This window comes from Cherax quadricarinatus, chromosome 2 (genome assembly GCF_038502225.1).
Source record: "Cherax quadricarinatus isolate ZL_2023a chromosome 2, ASM3850222v1, whole genome shotgun sequence".
In the NCBI taxonomy this organism is placed as follows: Eukaryota; Metazoa; Arthropoda; class Malacostraca; order Decapoda; family Parastacidae; genus Cherax; species Cherax quadricarinatus.
In genome coordinates, this window is record NC_091293.1 from 22899873 (window position 1) to 22919378 (window position 19506).

At 39.5% G+C, this 19506-nt stretch overlaps 1 protein-coding gene across 2 annotated transcripts in view; it reads left to right on the forward strand.

The window, feature by feature from the left end:
* Window positions 1–19506, forward strand: part of LOC128693597 (uncharacterized protein C05D11.1) — a gene marked incomplete at its 5' end in the record, with an annotated part of 48210 nt that overhangs the window by 17661 nt on the left and 11043 nt on the right. Inside the window, 3 exon segments of one of the 2 annotated variants that reach the window (XM_070087653.1) lie at window positions 8044–8230; window positions 8974–9117; window positions 14826–14986. In XM_070087653.1, coding sequence (XP_069943754.1) covers window positions 8044–8230; window positions 8974–9117; window positions 14826–14986 — 492 coding nt within the window. 2 annotated transcript variants of the gene reach the window in all.

The window sequence follows — 19506 nt, forward strand, 5'->3', positions numbered from 1 at the left end:
ACATATTATTATTATTATTATTATTGTATTTTATTATTATACTATTATTATTATATTATTGTTATTATATGTATTATTATTATTATACATATTATTATTATTATACATATTATTATTATTATTATTATTATTATTATTATTACTATTATTATTATTACAGTATAAATAATCTGTAATTTTTATTCACACAAAAAATATAAGATTTTCTGTTATGCCTTATTGCAATAATTGTATAAATAATGTCAACACATTCATGACTGCATATTGGAATGGACAGTGACGTCATTTGTTTACTCTTGAACATAGTCAAGCAAATGAGCATTTCTCCCTCGTTGAGTTCAATTTCAAGGTACTTTTCGTCGTGAAAGCAATCAAAATCATATCTATTTCTGTATTATATCTTCCATTCTATTAAATGAGACCAGAAAAATGAGAATACAACCATAAAAACCATATCTTAGCAGTATCTGCTAAGGAGTGGCTAATTGCTGAGAACTGAACTCCATTATTTATGCTCTGATTTCTTTCAGTTTTGGTGTATGTTAAGCAGCATCTTTCCTTCATACATTGCCCAAGTTTCAGTAAGATAAACCATACCCCGGCCGGGATTGAACCCACAGTCATAGTCTCAAAACTCCAGCCCGTCGCGTTAGCCACTAGACCAGCTAGCCACAATAAGATTCGTCCAACTAGGTATATTTCTACACCATAGGAAGGTTAGCACAGGCACCACTGTGACCAGAAATGCAAGATTTTACAGACGAATCTCCAGCTAGCGTGGCCGTGACGAACTCTAGCTCAAGTCCCTTCACTGCCGTCAACATGACTCACGAAATTGTAATGACACGATTGCAAACAAACCATCCCGGCCGGGGTGTGGTTTGTTTGCAATCGTGTCATTACGATTTCGTGAGTTTTTCAGTAAGATAGCCAAACAAATGAGATACAGTTCCTTAGATCAAGAGCAAGAGCCCCTCGCCAGCATCAAGGAACCTCCCTGGAGGTCTGCTTTCGTATGGAAATTTTACTCGCATATGGAAGCAAAAAATCAACCCATCGACTGCTCGTATTTGGAAAAACTCGCACGTGGATGCACTCTCAAGTAGAGTTTCCACTGTATTATTTTATTATTTTTTTTTCCAAGTCAGCCGTCTCCCACTGAAGCAGGGTGACCCAAAGAGAAAGAAAATACTATCATCATCATTCAACACTTTCACCTCACTCACACATAATCACTGTTTTTGCAGAGGTGCCCAGAATACAACAGTTTAGAATTATATACGTATAAAAATACACAATATATCTCTCCAAACTGCCAATATCCCAAACCCATCCTTTAGAGTGCAGGCATTGTACTTCCCATTTCCAGGACTCAAGTCTGGTTATATAAAATAACTGGTTTCCCTGATTTTTTTTTTTTTTTTTTTTTCAACAAGTTGGTCGTCTCCCACCGAGGCAGGGTGACCCAGAAAAGAAAGAAAATCCCCAAAAAGAAAATACTTTCATCATCATTCAATACTTAAACCACACTCACACATTATCACTGCTTTTGCAGAGGTGCTCAGAATACAACAGTTTAGAAGCATATATGTATAAAGATACACAACATATCCCTCCAAACTGCCAATATCCCAAACCCCTCCTTTAAAGTGCAGGCATTGTACTTCCCATTTCCAGGACTCAAGCCCGATTATAAGAAAATAACCGGTTTCCCTGAATCCCTTCACTAAATATTACCCTGCTCACACTCCAACAGATCATCAGGTCCCAAGTATCATTCGTCTCCATTCACTCCTATCTAACACGCTCATGCACGCTTGCTGGAAGTCTAAGCCCCTCGCCCACAAAACCTCCTTTACCCCCTCTTTCCAACCCTTTCGAGGACGACCCCTACCCCTCTTTCCTTCCCCTATAGATTTATATGCTTTCCATGTCATTCTACTTTGATCCATTCTCTCTAAATGACCAAACCACCTCAACAACCCCTCTTCTGCCCTCTGACTAATGCTTTTATTAACTCCACACCTTCTCCTAATTTCCACACTCCGAATTTTCTGCATAATATTTACACCACACATTGCCCTTAGACAGGACATCTCCACTGCCTCCAACCGTCTCCTCGCTGCTGCATTTACCACCCAAGCTTCACATCCATATAAGAGTGTTGGTACTACTATACTTTCATACATTCCCTTCTTTGCCTCCATAGATAACGTTTTTTGACTCCACATATACCTCAACGCACCACTCACCTTTTTTCCCTCATCAATTCTATGATTAACCTCTTCCTTCATAAATCCATCCGCCGACACGTCAACTCCCAAGTATCTGAAAACATTCACTTCTTCCATATTCCTCCTCCCCAATTTGATATCCAATTTTTCTTTATCTAAATCATTTGATACCCTCACCACCTTACTCTTTTCTATGTTCACTTTCAACTTTCTACCTTTACACACATTCTCAAACTCATCCACTAACCTTTGCAATTTTTCTTTAGAATCTCCCATAAGCACAGTATCATCAGCAAAAAGTAACTGTGTCAATTCCCATTTTGAATTTGATTCCCCATAATTTAATCCCACCCCTCTCCCGAACACCCTAGCATTTACTTCTTTTACAACCCCATCTATAAATATATTAAACAACCATGGTGACATTACACATCCCTGTCTAAGACCTACTTTTACCGGAAAGTATTCTCCCTCTCTTCTACACACCCTAACCTGAGCCTCACTATCCTCATAAAAGCTCTTTACAGCATTTAGTAACTTACCACCTATTCCATAAACTTGCAACATCTGCCACATTGCTCCTCTATCCAGTCTATCATATGCCTTTTCTAAATCCATAAATGCAATAAAAACTTCCCTACCTTTATCTAAATACTGTTCACATATATGCTTCAATGTAAACACTTGATCTACACATCCCCAACCCACTCTGAAGCCTCCTTGCTCATCCGCAATTCTACATTCTGTCTTACCTCTAATTCTTTCAATTATAACTCTACCGTATACTTTTCCTGGTATACTCAGTAAACTTATTCCTCTATAATTTTTACAATCTCTTTTGTCCCCTTTCCCTTTATATAAAGGGACTATACATGCTCTCTGCCAATCCCTAGGTACCTTCCCCTCTTTCATACATTTATTAAACAAAAGTACCAACCACTCCAACACTATATCCCCCCCTGCTTTTAATATTTCTGTCATGATCCCATCAGTTCCAGCTGCTTTACCCCCTTTCATTCTACGTAATGCCTCACGTACCTCCACCACACTTACATTCTGCTCTTCTTCACTCCTAAAAGATGGTATACCTCCCTAGCCAGTGCATGAAATTACAGCCTCCCTTTCTTCCTCAACATTTAAAAGTTCCTCAAAATATTCTCGCCATCTACCTAATACCTCCCTCTCCCCATCTACTAACTCCCCTACTCTGTTTTTAACGGACAAATCCATACTTTCCCTAGGCTTTCTTAACTTGTTTAACTCACTCCAAAATTTTTTCTTATTTTCATTAAAATTTCTTGACAGTGCCTCTCCCACTCTTTCATCTGCTCTCCTTTTGCACTCTCTCACCACTCTCTTCACCTTTCTTTTACTCTCCATATATTCTGCTCTTCTTATAACACTTCTGTTTTGTGAAAACCTCTCGTAAGCTACCTTTTTCTCTTTTATCACACCCTTTACTTCATCATTCCACCAATCACTCCTCTTTCCTCCTGCCCCCCACCCTCCTATAACCACAAACTTCTGCCCCACATTCTAATACTGCATTTTTAAAACTATTCCAACCCTCTTCAACCCCCCCACTACTCATCTTTGCACTAGCCCACCTTTCTGCCAATAGTGGCTTATATCTCGCCCAAACTTCCTCCTCCCTTAGTTTATACACTTTCACCTCCCTCTTACTTGTTGTTGCCACCTTCCTCTTTTCCCATCTACCTCTTATTCTAACTGTAGCTACAACTAAATAATGATCTGATATATCAGTTGCCCCTCTATAAACATGTACATCCTGGAGCCTACCCATCAACCTTTTATCCACCAATACATAATCTAACAAACTACTTTCATTACGTGCTACATCATACCTTGTATATTTATTTATCCTCTTTTTCATAAAATATGTATTACTTATTACCAAATTTCTTTCTACACATAGCTCAATTAAAGGCTCCCCATTTACATTTACCCCTGGCACCCCAAATTTACCTACTACTCCCTCCATAACATTTTTACCTACTTTAGCATTGAAATCCCCAACCACCATTACTCTCACACTTGATTCAAAACTCCCCATGCATTCACTCAACATTTCCCAGAATCTCTCTCTCTCCTCTACACTTCTCTCTTCTCCAGGTGCATATACGCTTACTATAACCCACTTTTCACATCCAATCTTTATTTTACTCCACATAATCCTTGAATTTATGCATTTGTAGTCCCTCTTTTCCTGCCATAGCTTATCCTTCAACATTATTGCTACTCCTGAATCCCTTCACTAAATACTACCCTGCTCACACTCCAACAGATCGTCAGGTCCCAAATACCATTTGTCTCCATTCACTTCTATCTAACACGCTCACGCACGCTTGCTGGAAGTCCAAACCCCTGCCCACAACACCACCTTTACCCCCTCCCTCCAACCTTTTCAAGGACGACCCCTACCCCGCCTTCCTTCCCCTACAGATTTATATGTTCTCCATGTCATTCTACTTTGATCCATTTTCTCTAAATGACCAAACCACCTCAACAAACCCTCTTCAGCCCTCTGACTAATACTTTTATTAACTCCACACCTTCTCCTAATTTCCACACTCCGAATTTTCTGCATAATATTTACACCAGACATTGCTCTTAGACAGGACATCTCCACTGCCTCCAACCGCCTTCTTCGCACCCATATAAGAGTGTTGGTACTACTATACTTTCATACATTCCCTTCTTTGCGTCCATAGATAACATTTTTTGCCTCCACATATACCTCAATGCACCACTCACTTTTTTCCCTTCATCAATTCTATGATTAACCTCATCCTTCATAAATCCATCCGCTGACACATCAACTCCCAAATATCTGAAAGCATTCACTTCTTCCATACTCCTCCCCAATTTGATATCCAATTTTTCTTTATCTAAATCATTTGATACTCTCATCACCTTACTCTTTTCTATGTTCACTTTCAACTTTCTACCTTTACACACATTCCCAAATTCGTCCACTAACCTTTGCAATTTTTCTTTAGAATCTCCCATAAGCACAGTATCATCTGCAAAAAGTAACTGTGTCACTTCCCATTTTGTATTTAATTCCCCATATTTTAATCCCACCCCTCTCCCGAACACCCTAGCATTTACTTCTTTTACAACCCCATCTGTAAATGTATTAAACAACCATGGTGACATTACACATCCCTGTCTAAGACCTACTTTTACCGGGAAGTAGTCTCCCTCTCTTCTACACACCCTAACCTGAGCCTCACTATCCTCATAAAAACTCTTTACAGCATTTAGTAACTTACCACCTATTCCATCCACTTGCAACATCTGCCACATTGCTCCCCTATCCACTCTATCATATGCCTTTTCTAAATCCATAAATGCAATAAAAACTTCCCTACCTTTATCTAAATACTGTTCACATATATGGTATACTCAGTAAACTTATTCCTCTATAATTTTTACAATCTCTTTTGTCCCCCTTCCCTTTATATAAAGGGACTATACACTCTCCACCAATCCCTAGGTACCTTCCCCTCTTTCATACATTTATTAAACAAAAATACCAACCACTCCACCACTTATGTTTCCCCCTGCTTTTAACATTTCTGTCATGATCCCGTCAGTTACAGCTGCTTTACACCCTTTCATTCTACGTAATGCCTCACGCACCTCCCCCACACTCACATCCTGCTCTTCTTCACTCCTAAAAAATGATATACCTCCCTGGCCGGTGCATGAAATTACCGCCTCCCTTTCTTCGTTGACATTTAAAAGTTCCTTAAAATATTCTCGCCATCTACCCAAAACCTCCATCTCCCCATCTACTAACTCCTCTTCTCTGTTTTTAACTGATAAATCCATTTGTTCCCTAGGCTTTCTTAACTTGTTTAACTCCAAAAAATTTTCTTATTTTCATTAAAATTCCTTGACAGTACCTCTCCCACTCTATCATCCGCTCTCCTTTTGCACTCTCTCACCACTCTCTTCACCTTTCTTTTACTCTCCATATACTCTACTCTTCTTATAACACTTCTACTTTGTAAGTACCTCTCATAAGCTACCTTTTTCTCTTTTAACACACCCTTTACTTCATCATTCCACCAATCACTCCTCTTTCCTCCTGCACCCACCCTCCTGTAACCACAAACTTCTGCCCCACATTCTAATACTGCATTTTTTAAAACTATTCCAACCCTCTTCAACCCCCCCCCACTACTCATACCTGCACCAGCCCACCTTTCTGCCAATAGTTGCTTATATTTCACCCGAACTTCCTCCTCCCTTAGTTTATACACTTTCACCTCCCTCTTACTTGTTGTTGCCATTTTCCTCTTATCCCATCTACCTCTTACTCTAACTGTAGCTGCAACTAGATAATGATCCGATATATCAGTTGCCCCTCTATAAACGTGTACATCCTGGAGCCTACCCATCAACCTTTTATCCACCAATACATAGTCTAACAAACTACTTTCATTACGTGCTACATCATACCTTGTATATTTATTTTTCCTCTTTTTCATAAAATATGTATTACTTATTACCAAACCTCTTTCTACACATAGCTCAATTAAAGGCTTCCCATTTTCATTTACCCCTGGCACCCCAAATTTACCTACTACTACCTCCACAACATTTTTTCCCACTTTAGCATTAAAATCCCCAACCTCAAGTACTCTCACACTTGGTTCAAAACTCCCCACACAATTACTAAACATTTCCCAAAATCTCTCTCTCTCTCCTCTATACTTCTCTCTTCTCCAGGTGCATAAACACTTACTATAACCCACTTCTCACATCCAACCTTTATTTTACTAAACATAATCCTTGAATTAATACATTTATAGTCCCTCTTTTCCTGCCATAGCTTATCCTTCTACATTATTGCTACTCCTTCTTTAGCTCTAACTCTATTAGAAACCCCTGACCTAATCCCATTTATTCCTCTCCACTGAAACTCACCCACCCCCTTCAGCTTTGTTTCACTTAAAGCCAGGACATCCAGCTTCTTCTCAATCATAACATCCACAATCATCTCTTTCTTATCATTTGCACAACATCCATACACATTCAAACTTCCCACTTTGACAATTTTCTTCTTCTTATTCTTTTTAGTAATTTTTACAGGGAAAAGGGGTTACTAGCCCATTGTTCCCGGCATTTTAGTTGACTTTTACAACACGCATGGCTTACGGAGGAAAGATTCTTATTCCACTTCCCCATGGATATAAAAGGAAAAATAATTAGAACAAGAACTAAGATAAAATCAAAGAAAACTCAGATGAGTGTGTATAAATAAACGTGTACGTGTGACGTAAGTGTAAGTAGAAGTAGCAAGACGTACCTGTAATCTTGCATATTTATGAGACAGACAAAAGACACCAGCAATCCTACCATCATGTAAAACAATTACAGGCTTTCATTTTACACTCACTTGGCAGAACGGTAGTACCTCCCTCGGTGGTTGCTGTCTACCAACCTACTATTATTATTATTATTAATTTACTCTTGGTTACACTACCTAGTTACGTTTTCCAGTACAAGGGATTTCACTTCCCCATAAAGACAAAATGGGAATTCCCATTTTATTGGAGGTGAAAATTTGAAATCATTGAGGCACAACTAAATGAACCCCAATTTTTTCTTAAATTTGGCATGGAATGTCTTGTCTTTGAGTTGCTAATAACAATGGGTGTGAGACAGTAAAATTTTAAACTTTAATTTTTGTGGGCTGCCCTCTTGTATTTGATATACCATACTTTATAACAAAACATTATTATGCCATATTTATTGTAGTTATGTTTCTTTTCAGACTTAACATCATACCAGATAGTGAATTACTTTCTTATGAGGACTTTGGTAATACTACCGGGTACTTGACTGGTATTGGATCAGTTGAGTCTGCTTATTTATTACAATCAACCCGATGTGTGACAGAACACAGAGATTGGGATGTTCCAGCCATTCTTACAGCCATTCAGTATCTCACACAACTGGAGGTTTGTTAAAAAAAATATCCTTTCTAATATAGAGACTTTAGTCACTGTTGAATAATTAAAATACAGCTAACCCTCCACTTTCGCGAGTTCCACTTTCACGAGCTTTGAACATTCGTGAATGCCCAGCCACCCAATCATATTTACCAAAAAAAAAAAAATGCAAGAACGGTTGTTGGAGGGCTTTATGGCCAGAGTGTGTGTGTGATTTTGTTGGATTTGGTCCTCAGGACAAGGTCAACAAAGCCATGAGGAAGACTATGGAGTTAGCAAGGGTTAGTGGTAAAGGGTTCGAGGACATGCAGGAGGGCAAGGCGAGAGAATGATTGATTAACATGCACTGGGCCTAAATGATGAAGAATTGTTGGAGATTGTGCAGGCAGAGAGTGAGGATGAAGAAGAGGAGAGTGTTGCTGAGACGAATTATGACATAATTCCCTACAAAAAACTGTTCGTGGTTCAATAGGTTAAGGAAGCAGTATTGTTAGGCTAAGTAAATGTTATTATTATATTTCCCTACAGTATATTTGTGCATCAAAACATTCGTGAACACCACAGTACAGCATTATTATATTTCCCTGCATCATATTTGCACACCAAACATTCGCAAATTTTCAAGATTCGCGAGGTTCTTGATCCCCCAACCCTCGCGAATGTGGAGGGCCTCCTGTACTACTGTTCTTAGTGTACTTAAATATATTTGAGTTTGTTGCTCATAAAAACATTCTACCTTAAAATTTTTCCAGGGACCAATGTGGAGAGAAATTCGAGGACAGGGCTTGGCATATTCCTACAGTATAAATCTCAATCCAACCCAGGGTTTACTAGTGTTAAAATTGGCCAGAGCTTCTCAGCTGACTGGAGCTTATCGAGAGGCACTAAATATTCTGGTAAGGCTAATGTGCTTGCCTGTAAATATTAACATGTATGTATTTATAATCTCCTTACATGTAAGTAAATGAAATGCATACATAGTCATCTTGGTACTTGTTCATTCAGTTTAATTTTGAAGTGCAGAGGACTGTGTTATTCTAATATAAAATACATTATTAATAGAAATATGATACTTAATTTTGGATGATATTCGTGAGAATTTTGAGTGACTTGTGTGTTACTTTTGCGAGTTCCACTTTCACGAGCTTGGAACATTCATGAATGCCTAGCCTCCCAGTCATATTTACCAAAAAAAAATGTGGGGAGGGTTGTTGGAGGGCTTTGTGGCCAGAGTGTGAGTGTGATTTTGTTGGATTTGGTCCTCAGGACAAGATCAACAAAGCCATGAAGAAGACTATGGAGTTAGCAAGGCTAGTTGGTGGTGGAGGGTTCAAGGACATGCAGGAGGGTGAAGCGAGAGAACTGATTGATTAACATGCACTGGGCCTAAATGATGAAGAATTGTTGGAGATTGTGCAGGCAGAGCATGAGGATGAAGAAGAGGAGAGTATTGCTGAGGCCAATTATGACATAATTCCCTACAAAACTCTGTTCATGGTTCAGTATGTTAAGGAAGCAGTATTGTTAGGCTAAGTGAATTCTATTATTATATTTCCCTACAATATGTTTGGTCATTTAGAGAGAATGGATCAAAGTACAATGACATGGAGAGCGTATAAATCTGTAGGGGAAGGAAGGCTGGGTAGGGGTTGTTCTCGAAAAAGTTGGAAGGAAGGGGTTAGGGAGGTTTTGTAGGTGAGGGGCTTGGACTTCCAGCAGGCGTGCATGAGCGTGTTTGATAGGAGTAAATGGAGACGAATGGTATTTAGGACCTGATGATCTGTTGGAGTGTGAGCAGGGAAATATTTGTGAAGGGATTCAGGGAAACCGGTTATTTTTACATAGCCGGACTTGAGTCCTGGAAATGGGAAGTACAATGCCTGCACTCATAAGGAAGGGTTTCAGGATATTAGCAGTTTGGAGGGATATGTCGTGCATCTTTATACGTACGTATATGCTTCTAAACTGTTGTGTTTCTGAGCACCTCTGCAAAAACAGTGATTATGTGTGAGTGAGGTGAAAGTGTTGAATGATGATGAAAGTATTTTCTTTTGGGGGATTTTCTTTCTTTTTGGGTCACCCTGCCTCGGTGGGAGACGGCTGACTTGTTAAAAAAAAAAATATTTGTGCATCAAAATATTCGTGAACGCTACAATACAGAATTATTATATTTCCCTACAACTAGTGTTGACATAAAAAATATTGCTAATGGAGGAATAAATTTAAGAGAGAGACGTAGAATTACTCCTGTTAGGCCATAAGGTAGTACATGCCTTAAGTTAATATGAAAAGTAGGTCAAATTACTCAAGATTAGAGAACACAAGTGAAGGTTACTGAATAAGTTTGAAAGGTATTAAAAGTATAAACATAAGACCACTATTAGCATAACCAGCTCAGTTTATTGGCTGTCATGGGTATTAATGTTTGCCAGAAGTGATACTTATGTAGTACACTTATATAGATATTCCCAACTAATTATAGTAAGGCTCTTTCGCTAGCCATGACGTCATGTCACCCCGTGAACCTGAGTCAGCCTAGAGGCCTCTATCTCATTCCTCACCTAGACATAAGAAGACTGTGGACAGGCAGGCCTGGAACCTCTCTGAAGTCTGTAATACAGTCTCTCCTCATAACGACTTACTCGTTTAACGACCGCTCAGACTTAGACCAGCTCTGACCAGTATGCATACCTAAGTACAATGGGCCCTCGGTTAACGCCTGGATTGGATAACGCCTCGCTTTGGCATGAAAAAATTGGTTCGGATAACGCCTAAAAACTCAGTTAGGAGCTTTCGTCCTGAACGTGTTGGCACAGCACCCTGAGCAGGCCCAGCCAGTCACCCCGTGTACCAGCCAGTGTGTCATTGTTTACAAGCCACTGAGGATAGTTCCATGCTTACATGTGATATATTTTGTATTCCATTCTTTTTAGTGCTTGTAACTGCTAAATAATCCACCATGGGCCCAAAGAAAATTTCTAGTGCCAGCCCTGTGATAAAGAAGGAAAGAAACACAAATTCAAGAAAAAACTCATAGCAAAGTACCAAAGCGGAGGAGGAAGAGAGAGGGGAGAATGTGCCTTCTGCAGTGATTCAGCGATTCTACGATATGTACGATACTAAAGCAGCAGGTATCGATAAAGGCTATAGTGCCAGCCAGTGATAAAGTGTAGAATTAACAGTGTAGCAAGTAAGTTAAGCGAGTAAGCGATAGAAAAATGACACGAAAGTAACTCTCCAATGTTATTGGATATGTATCGGGCCGCTGAACATAAGCCGGCCTGCTACATGTCTTCTACCACTCTAAACCTCTGCCAGCATCTCCTCCATCAAACTAATTAAACTAACATTTCCTCCAAGGGAAGTGTAAATATAAAAGTGTAAATATAAAAAGACCCCAATGGAAATACGTAAGTCACTCTGACTTTTTTGGGTTATCCTAGGTACTTTACACATATGCCGCTATGTATGATAATCTATGTACGTAACTGTATTTGTGTATACCTGAATAAACTTAATTATTTATAAATTAAGATGTAAATATTTCTTATTTATAAATTACATTCATATGTGTATTGTTTGTGGATAGTGGTAGTGGCAGAAGCCTGTACGGCTTCTCTCAGTGGCCGTTATGAACCCAACAGCAACACTTCCATCACTTATCCTCTCATACATTATGACATATTTTATTCATTCTAGAGTATATATCATGTTTCTGTGTTATTAATTTTGTTTATTATGTCATATTAGATAATTATGACAGATAAATAAGCCATTGAGATTATATTAACGTCTTATTGAAGCATAAACTCGCCTTCCTCTTGCCTCCTACATGCCTGCTACACTCCCTGCATGTGTGCTACACTCCCAGCATGCCTGCTACACTCCCTGCATGTCTACTACACTCCATGCATGTCTGCTACACTCCCAACATGCCTGCTACACTTCCTGCATGTCTGCAACACTCCCAGCATGCCTGCTACACTTCCTGCATGTCTGCTACACTCCCAACATGCCTGCTACACTTCCTGCATGTCTGCAACACTCCCAGCATGCCTGCTAAACTTCCTGCATGCCTGCTGCACTCCCTGCATGCCTGCTACACTCCCTGTATGCCTGCTACACTCCCTGTATGCCTGCTTCACTCCCAGCATACCTGCTACACTCTCTTCATATCTGCTACACTCCATCAAACTAACTACGTAATTAAACTAACATCTCTGAGATAAGTGCAAATGTTTCTTATTTATAAATTTAAATGTAAATATTTCTTATTTATAAATTAAAATGTAAATATTTCTTATTTATAAATTAAAATGTAAATATTTCTTATTTATAAATTAAAATATAAATATTTCTTATTTATAAATTACGTTCATATATTGTTTGTGACCCGGAGGGCCCAAGAAAGAAGACAGAAGAAAGATGATGATGAACGACACCTCCAACCCGGGGGCCACTGCCGGGTCACCATCTGGAGAAGACCCGGGCCAGAAGTACCGGCAAATCCCTAATGAATGAATGAAATATTGTTTGTTGATAGTGGTGGTGGCAGAAGCCTGTATGGCTTCTCTCAGTGGCCATTATAAACCCAACAACAACACTTCCATCACTTATCCTCACATATATTATGACATATTTTATTCATTCTAGAGTATATATCATGTTTCTGTGTTATTAATATTGTTTATTATGTCATATTAGATGAATTGTGATAGATAAATAAGCCGTAGAGTTGATAATAGCATGATGTTGAAGTACTATTCTGTCAAGCCTTCTGACAGCAGGAACAGATTACAGTGGATTTCCATTATTTTCCTTATATCCCTGCCTTGGTAAGAAATGGCAGATGTGATAATAAAAAATATAATTAAATAATATAATGTTGCTTTTTGACACAGCAAAATCTGTTGTTCAGTGGCTTTTTCAGTTTCCCATATTTGAACGCTGTTGAGAACCTCTGGACTATGATAAAAAGATCTACTGGGGGAATGATGTCAATTCCCTCTCACAACTTTAGGATGCCAACTGTGAATTTGGGGAAATATACCCCAGGAAATCCTAAAGAATACATTAATCACTTCATAGACGGTTGAAGGAAATCCTAAAGTGCAAGGGATTACCTATATTTTGTCATGGTTTGAGATGGAGGCTGCATACTTTAACCCTTTCAGGGTCCAGAGGCCAAATTTCAAAGTGTGCACCAGTGTCCAAGAATTTTCAAAAAATAATTGTTATTTTTTCTTATGAAATGGTAGAGAATCCTTTTCTGAAGATAATAAAACAAAAAGTACAAAATTTGATGGAAAATTGATGAAATTATGCTCTCGCGAATTTTGATGTGTCAGCGATATTTATACATCAGTGATTTTGCCGACTTTGACTCGAATTTTAGGCCAATTACATTATTCCAGTCGACCAAATTCTTAGCTCTTTCACTAGTATTACTTCTATCGATTGAGCACAAGAATTCGCCAAGTCAGCTGTTTCAACTGCAAAATAAAGTGATCGGAAATTGGTAATTTGGCCAATTTAATGCAAAGTTAAAAATACTCCAATTTCAAAATAGGGTCCAGAATAAACAATGCAGACATTCCTGGCACTAAACTAACATTTCCTCTGTTCATTAGTTAAGTTTTCAGGCTTTACTAATGAATTCCATTTTGATTTTTTATTCACATGATGAATTTTTATTCAAACCAAAAAATAGAAGATTTACTCTTATGCAATATTGTAATAATTGTGTAAATAATATCACTACATTTGTGAATGTATATTAGACCCACCAGCAGGCGTGTGTTAGATGTGTGAGGTCATTTGTTTACTCTTGAACATTGGCAAAAATTTAACATTTCCGCTACTTTGAGCTCAGTTTCAAGCCATTTCCAGTACTAAAAACCAATCAAAATCATCTCTGTTTCTGTAATATATCTTCCATTCTATCAAATGAGACCAAGAAATCGCAAATACAACTATAAAAACATACAAAAAACACTGCAAAGTCGCTGTTTTGATCGAAAATTACGGTCTCAATTTTTTTCTCTCATTATGCACTATGTGCTGCAGGATTTGTTTTATATGATGCACACATACCACATAGATGTATTCTCTCATATCAAGGCCAAAATTTACCGCTCACAGCTATCAGAGCGAGCTGAGCTCATGATGTAGATCTACGGTTTAGACCCTCAACGTAAAGCCGTAGATCTACGGCACGGACCCTCAAAGGGTTAATGAGCACTGTAGAGGTGTGCCATAGTATCAGTATCAGTGAGTGCTGGTTAATTTTGATGGTAGTGGCCTAAAACTGAGTATTTGTACTGGCAAAAATTTTGGTATTGTCCCATCCCCAGTGAATCTAATACTTCTGGCATCCTTGAGCATTACTTTAGTGTTAATATGCTCACAAACTAGGAATTATTTCATTCACCTGAGTGTTAGGTGTCATGCTTCATTTTTTATACTTGTACACATGATACTTTTTTTATTAATTGATATTTAGTGCCCTGGAAGGTAAAAGAATTTTCTGCTGGGAAGTTTTCTCATTGATGTAACATATTTTTGCTTCTTTACAGCTGACTAATATGCATATTTTTTTCATCAGAATTCACACATTAACGGATCGACAGCATGGGACAAAAACCTGTTGGAATCAGCCCGCAGTTCTCTCATCTTTGAAATAATTGAGCGAGAAGCAGTTTTAGCTGATGTTGTTCAGCAGTCTTTGTTGTCATACTTCAGGAGAGTTCCTCATTCTTATAACAAGTAAGTTTTTGTTTTGTGTGTGTGTGTGTACTCATTTACAGGAGAGTTAAGTATAGCAGTTTGTTATTATTCCAGTTAAGGGGCAGAATAGCTTATGCTCCATATATGAATGTAATATCATTAAAGTACTGTATTCCCTCAGAATTCATCAATTTGCCAGTTCATGAGCCAAGTTTTATAACCTGATGATTATTATCCACAGTTGGATTCCCATACACATGATTTGCTTAGAGTATTCAGGCTATTGTCTACAAGTCTAACATCCAGAACCATGAATCTATGTTAAGTATTGTACCATCTTATACATCCTTGGCTCCTGATCCATGAGTGGTGCCTATATCTGTGACCTGCTAATGTATTATGTGCACATCTTATTTATTTATTTTTTTTTTTTTTTGTTGACACATTGGCCGTTTTCCACCAAAGCAGAGTGACCCGAAAAAGAAGAAACACTTTCATCATCATTGACTCCATCACTGTCTTGCCAGAGGCAAGCCTACAGTACAGTTAAACTGCAGTATCAACACCCCTTCAGAGTGCAGGCACTCTACTTCCCACCTCAAGGACTCTTAAGTCCAGCTTGCCAATTTTCCTGAAACCTTTCACAAATGTTACTCTGCTTACACTCCAGCAGCACATCAAATCACATCTTATTTAGCTAATATTATGTCTTCTGGATATGAAGGCCACAGAGGTCTGGAGCATATGCCTCATTTTCTCATTAAAATATAGGTTGCATATTAGTGAATTCTCATTATGCAGTTTCATGGAATGCATCCTTTGGGATACTGAGGCATACAGTTCTCTTAAGAATTTGTTGTTATGGGGTGACTGATATATGTATTCACTTGCATTAATGTGGTATGCTGATTTTTTTTGTACCAATGTACAAGTACTTCATGGACATTTTATGTATTTATTATTATCTCATGTCAAAAATGGTGAGCGCACACCATTGCTCTCATTATTGTTATGTCTGAAATGTTAAGTCTTCTTCATTGTGCTTTGAGGCATTCCATGGAGCTGCAGCTGCAGAAAATGTACAACATACCTCATCTGGAGTGGATAATTTCCATGAAACTGCAGTGAATATTAAATATGCCTTATCCGGGGTTTAGGATTTCCATGGCACTGCAGTGAATAGTGAATGTTGAGTGTAACTTATCTGGGGGGGGGGGGGGGGGTGTTGTGTGAACTGCATTGAATGTTGAGTATACAGTAACTTGGGTAAAGGTATTGTCACCATCCACCAAGGGCTGTGGTATGTTTAAAAATCAAGTTTGTATAATGACAAGACCACTCCCTGACACCTGCATATTACATTATAGACATCTGCTAGAGTTTTAGCTAATTGATCACTAATTTCTTCTTCAATGTCAGGTTATCAAAACCAGATACAGAACTGCATATTATAATTATTCCAGTGATATATCTGTGTTTGTACCTTCAATTAAGTGGTTTCTCATCATTTCACATTTAGTTAAATGCTGCATTAATAATACACTTTCTTTGTAAGTGTTTGATTCATGGGAATATTATTGTTACAGCCACCTCATTCTTCAGTGTCTTGACCAATAGTATTTCAAATTTCTCCTTGGCATGACCACTTCTTTTGTTTTTGCTATCAACCATCTCTGAATTTGCATAGAAATCTCTCAAAATCAATAATGGTACCATCATGGAAAATTGTATTGCCAGCCACATTAACCCTTAAATTGTCCAAACATAGATCTACGTTTATGTGCATAGCGCTCTGAACTTTCTCTTTTACATGCTTTCTTATGTAAAAAAAAAAAAGTAGATCTACGTTCATAGTGCTACGCACGTGAAGGTAGGTCTACATTTGGACAGTTTAAGGGTTAATGCCAACAAGTCTTCAGAACAGAAGTAACATTTCATGATTTTTCAATGTAAATATTGAATTTTTAATGATTTTCTTTCAATAAACCAGCTGTATCCCACTGAAGCAGGGTGGCCCAAAAAGAAAAACAAGTTTCTCTTTTTAACTTCAGTAATGTATACAGGAGAAGGGGTTACTAGCCCCTCATTCCCAAATTTTAACATTATTGTATATTTTTTTCATGAAATGTCATTGGTAAATTTTGCTTATAAAGCAACCCCCCCCCTCTACCCCTCCACCCTCTCCACCCCCAAAACACAAGCTGCTGGAGGGGTGAGAAATGGGAACTTGGGGATACTGCTGGAAGTTAGTCATACATGAGTCACAGGAATGTTAGGGAGTATTTTTTTAAGTTTCAGGATAGTCAGGATGTGGAATGATCTTAGTGAGTAAGATAGGCTCTATACATAGTTTTAAAAACAGGTTTGTTAAGGTCCACAAGGCTAAGAGGAAGGGAATTTGGAGAGTGATAAGAGGAAGGCTCAGGAGCTGAGAATTAACCCTTCCAACAATAAATGGGTTAACACAAGTAGATAAGTGTTGTGTACACACTCATGTAACTGAGCACTTGCTCACTCTCTTTCACTCTCACTCGCTCACTCTCATTCGCTCACTCACACTCTCACTCACTCCACTCATTCATCGCTCATCCTCCACTCCACACTCACTCATTCGCCCTCCACTCATTATCCATCTCACTCATCCTGCCACCACTCACCTCACTCACTCACCTCACTCGCCTCACTCACGGCTCATCTCACATCCTCTCCACCTCACCTCTCCTCACCACCTCCACTCCACTCACTCCACCTCACCACCACACCTCACCACACCTCCACCACCCACCTCACCCACCTCACCTCACCTCACCACCTCACACCTCACCCACTCCCACTCACACACCTCACCTCACACTCCACCTCACTCACTCACTCCACCTCCACTCCACCACCTCACCACCTCCACCACCACCTCACCACCTCACTCATCCTCCACTCCACACTCACCACTCACACCTCACCTCTACTCACCTCACCTCACCACTCACTCACTCACTCTCTCTCTCTCTCCCTCTCTCTCTCTCTCTCTCTCTCTCTCTCTCACTCTCACTCTCACTCTCTCTCACTCACTCACTCTCATTCACTCACTCTCACTCACTCTTACTCACACTCACACTCTTACTCACACTCACTCTCTCACTCACACTCTCACTCACACTCACTCACACTCACACACACACACACACTCACACACACACACACACACACACACACACACACACACACACACACACACACACACACACACACACACACACACACACACACACACACACACACACACACACACAGATCATGTGGTTTTAAACTTAGAATACACAGTAGAGCTACAAGTGGAGGGGGAAGCAGGAAGGCCGAATTAAGCCAAACTACAAGAAAGGGGACTACACGGGAAAGAGGAACTTCCTGAACGGGGTTCAGTGGGACAGAGAACTGGCAGGGAAGCCAGTTAATGAGATGATGGAATATGTAGCTACAATGTGCAAGGAGGCTGAGAGGTTTGTACCCAAGGATAACAGGAATAATGAAAAAGCCAGGATGAGCCCATGGTTCACCCAAAGGTGCAGGGAGGCAAAAGCCAAGTGTGCTAGGGAATGGAAGAAATAGAAGGCAAAGGACCCAGTAGAATAAGGAGAGCAATCATAGAGCCAGAAATGAATATGCACAGATAAGAAGAGAGACCCAACGACAATATGAAAACGACATAGCAGCGAAAGCTAAATCTGACCCGAAGCTGTTATGCAGCCACATCAGGAGGAAAACAACAGTCAAGAACCAGGTGATCAGGCTAAGAAAGGAAGGAGGAGAGACAACAAGAAATGACCATGAAGTATGTGAGGAACTCAACAAGAGATTCAAAGAAGTGTTCACAGAGACAGAAGGGGCTCCAGAAAGACGGAGAGGTGGGGCACACCACCAAGTGCTGGACACAGTACACGCAACCGAGGAAGAAGTGAAGAGGCTTCTGAGTGAGCTAGATACCTCAAAGGCAATGGGGCCGGATAACATCTCTCCATGGGTCCTGAGAGAGGGAGCAGAGGTGCTATGTGTACCCCTAACAACAATATTCAATACATCTATCGAAACAGGGAGATTGCCTGAGGCATGGAAGACAGCAAATGTAGTCCCAATGTTTGAAAAAGGAGACAGACATGAAGCACTAAACTACAGACCAGTGTCATTGACATGTATAGTATGCAAAGTCATGGAGAAGATTATCAGAAGAGTGGTGGAACACCTAGAAAGGAACGATCTCATCAACAGCAGCCAACATGGTTTCAGGGACGGGAAATCCTGTGTCACAAACCTACTGGAGTTCTATGACATGGTGACAGCAGTAAGACAAGAGAGAGAGGGGTGGGTGGATTGCATTTTCTTGGACTGCAAGAAGGCGTTTGACACAGTTCCACACAAGAGATTAGTGCAAAAACTGGAGGACCAAGCAGAGATAACAGGGAAGGCACTACAATAGATCAGGGAAACTTGTCAGGAAGACAGTAGTGAGTCATGGTACGTGGCGAGATGTCAGAGTGGGCACCTGCGACCAGCGGGGTCCCACA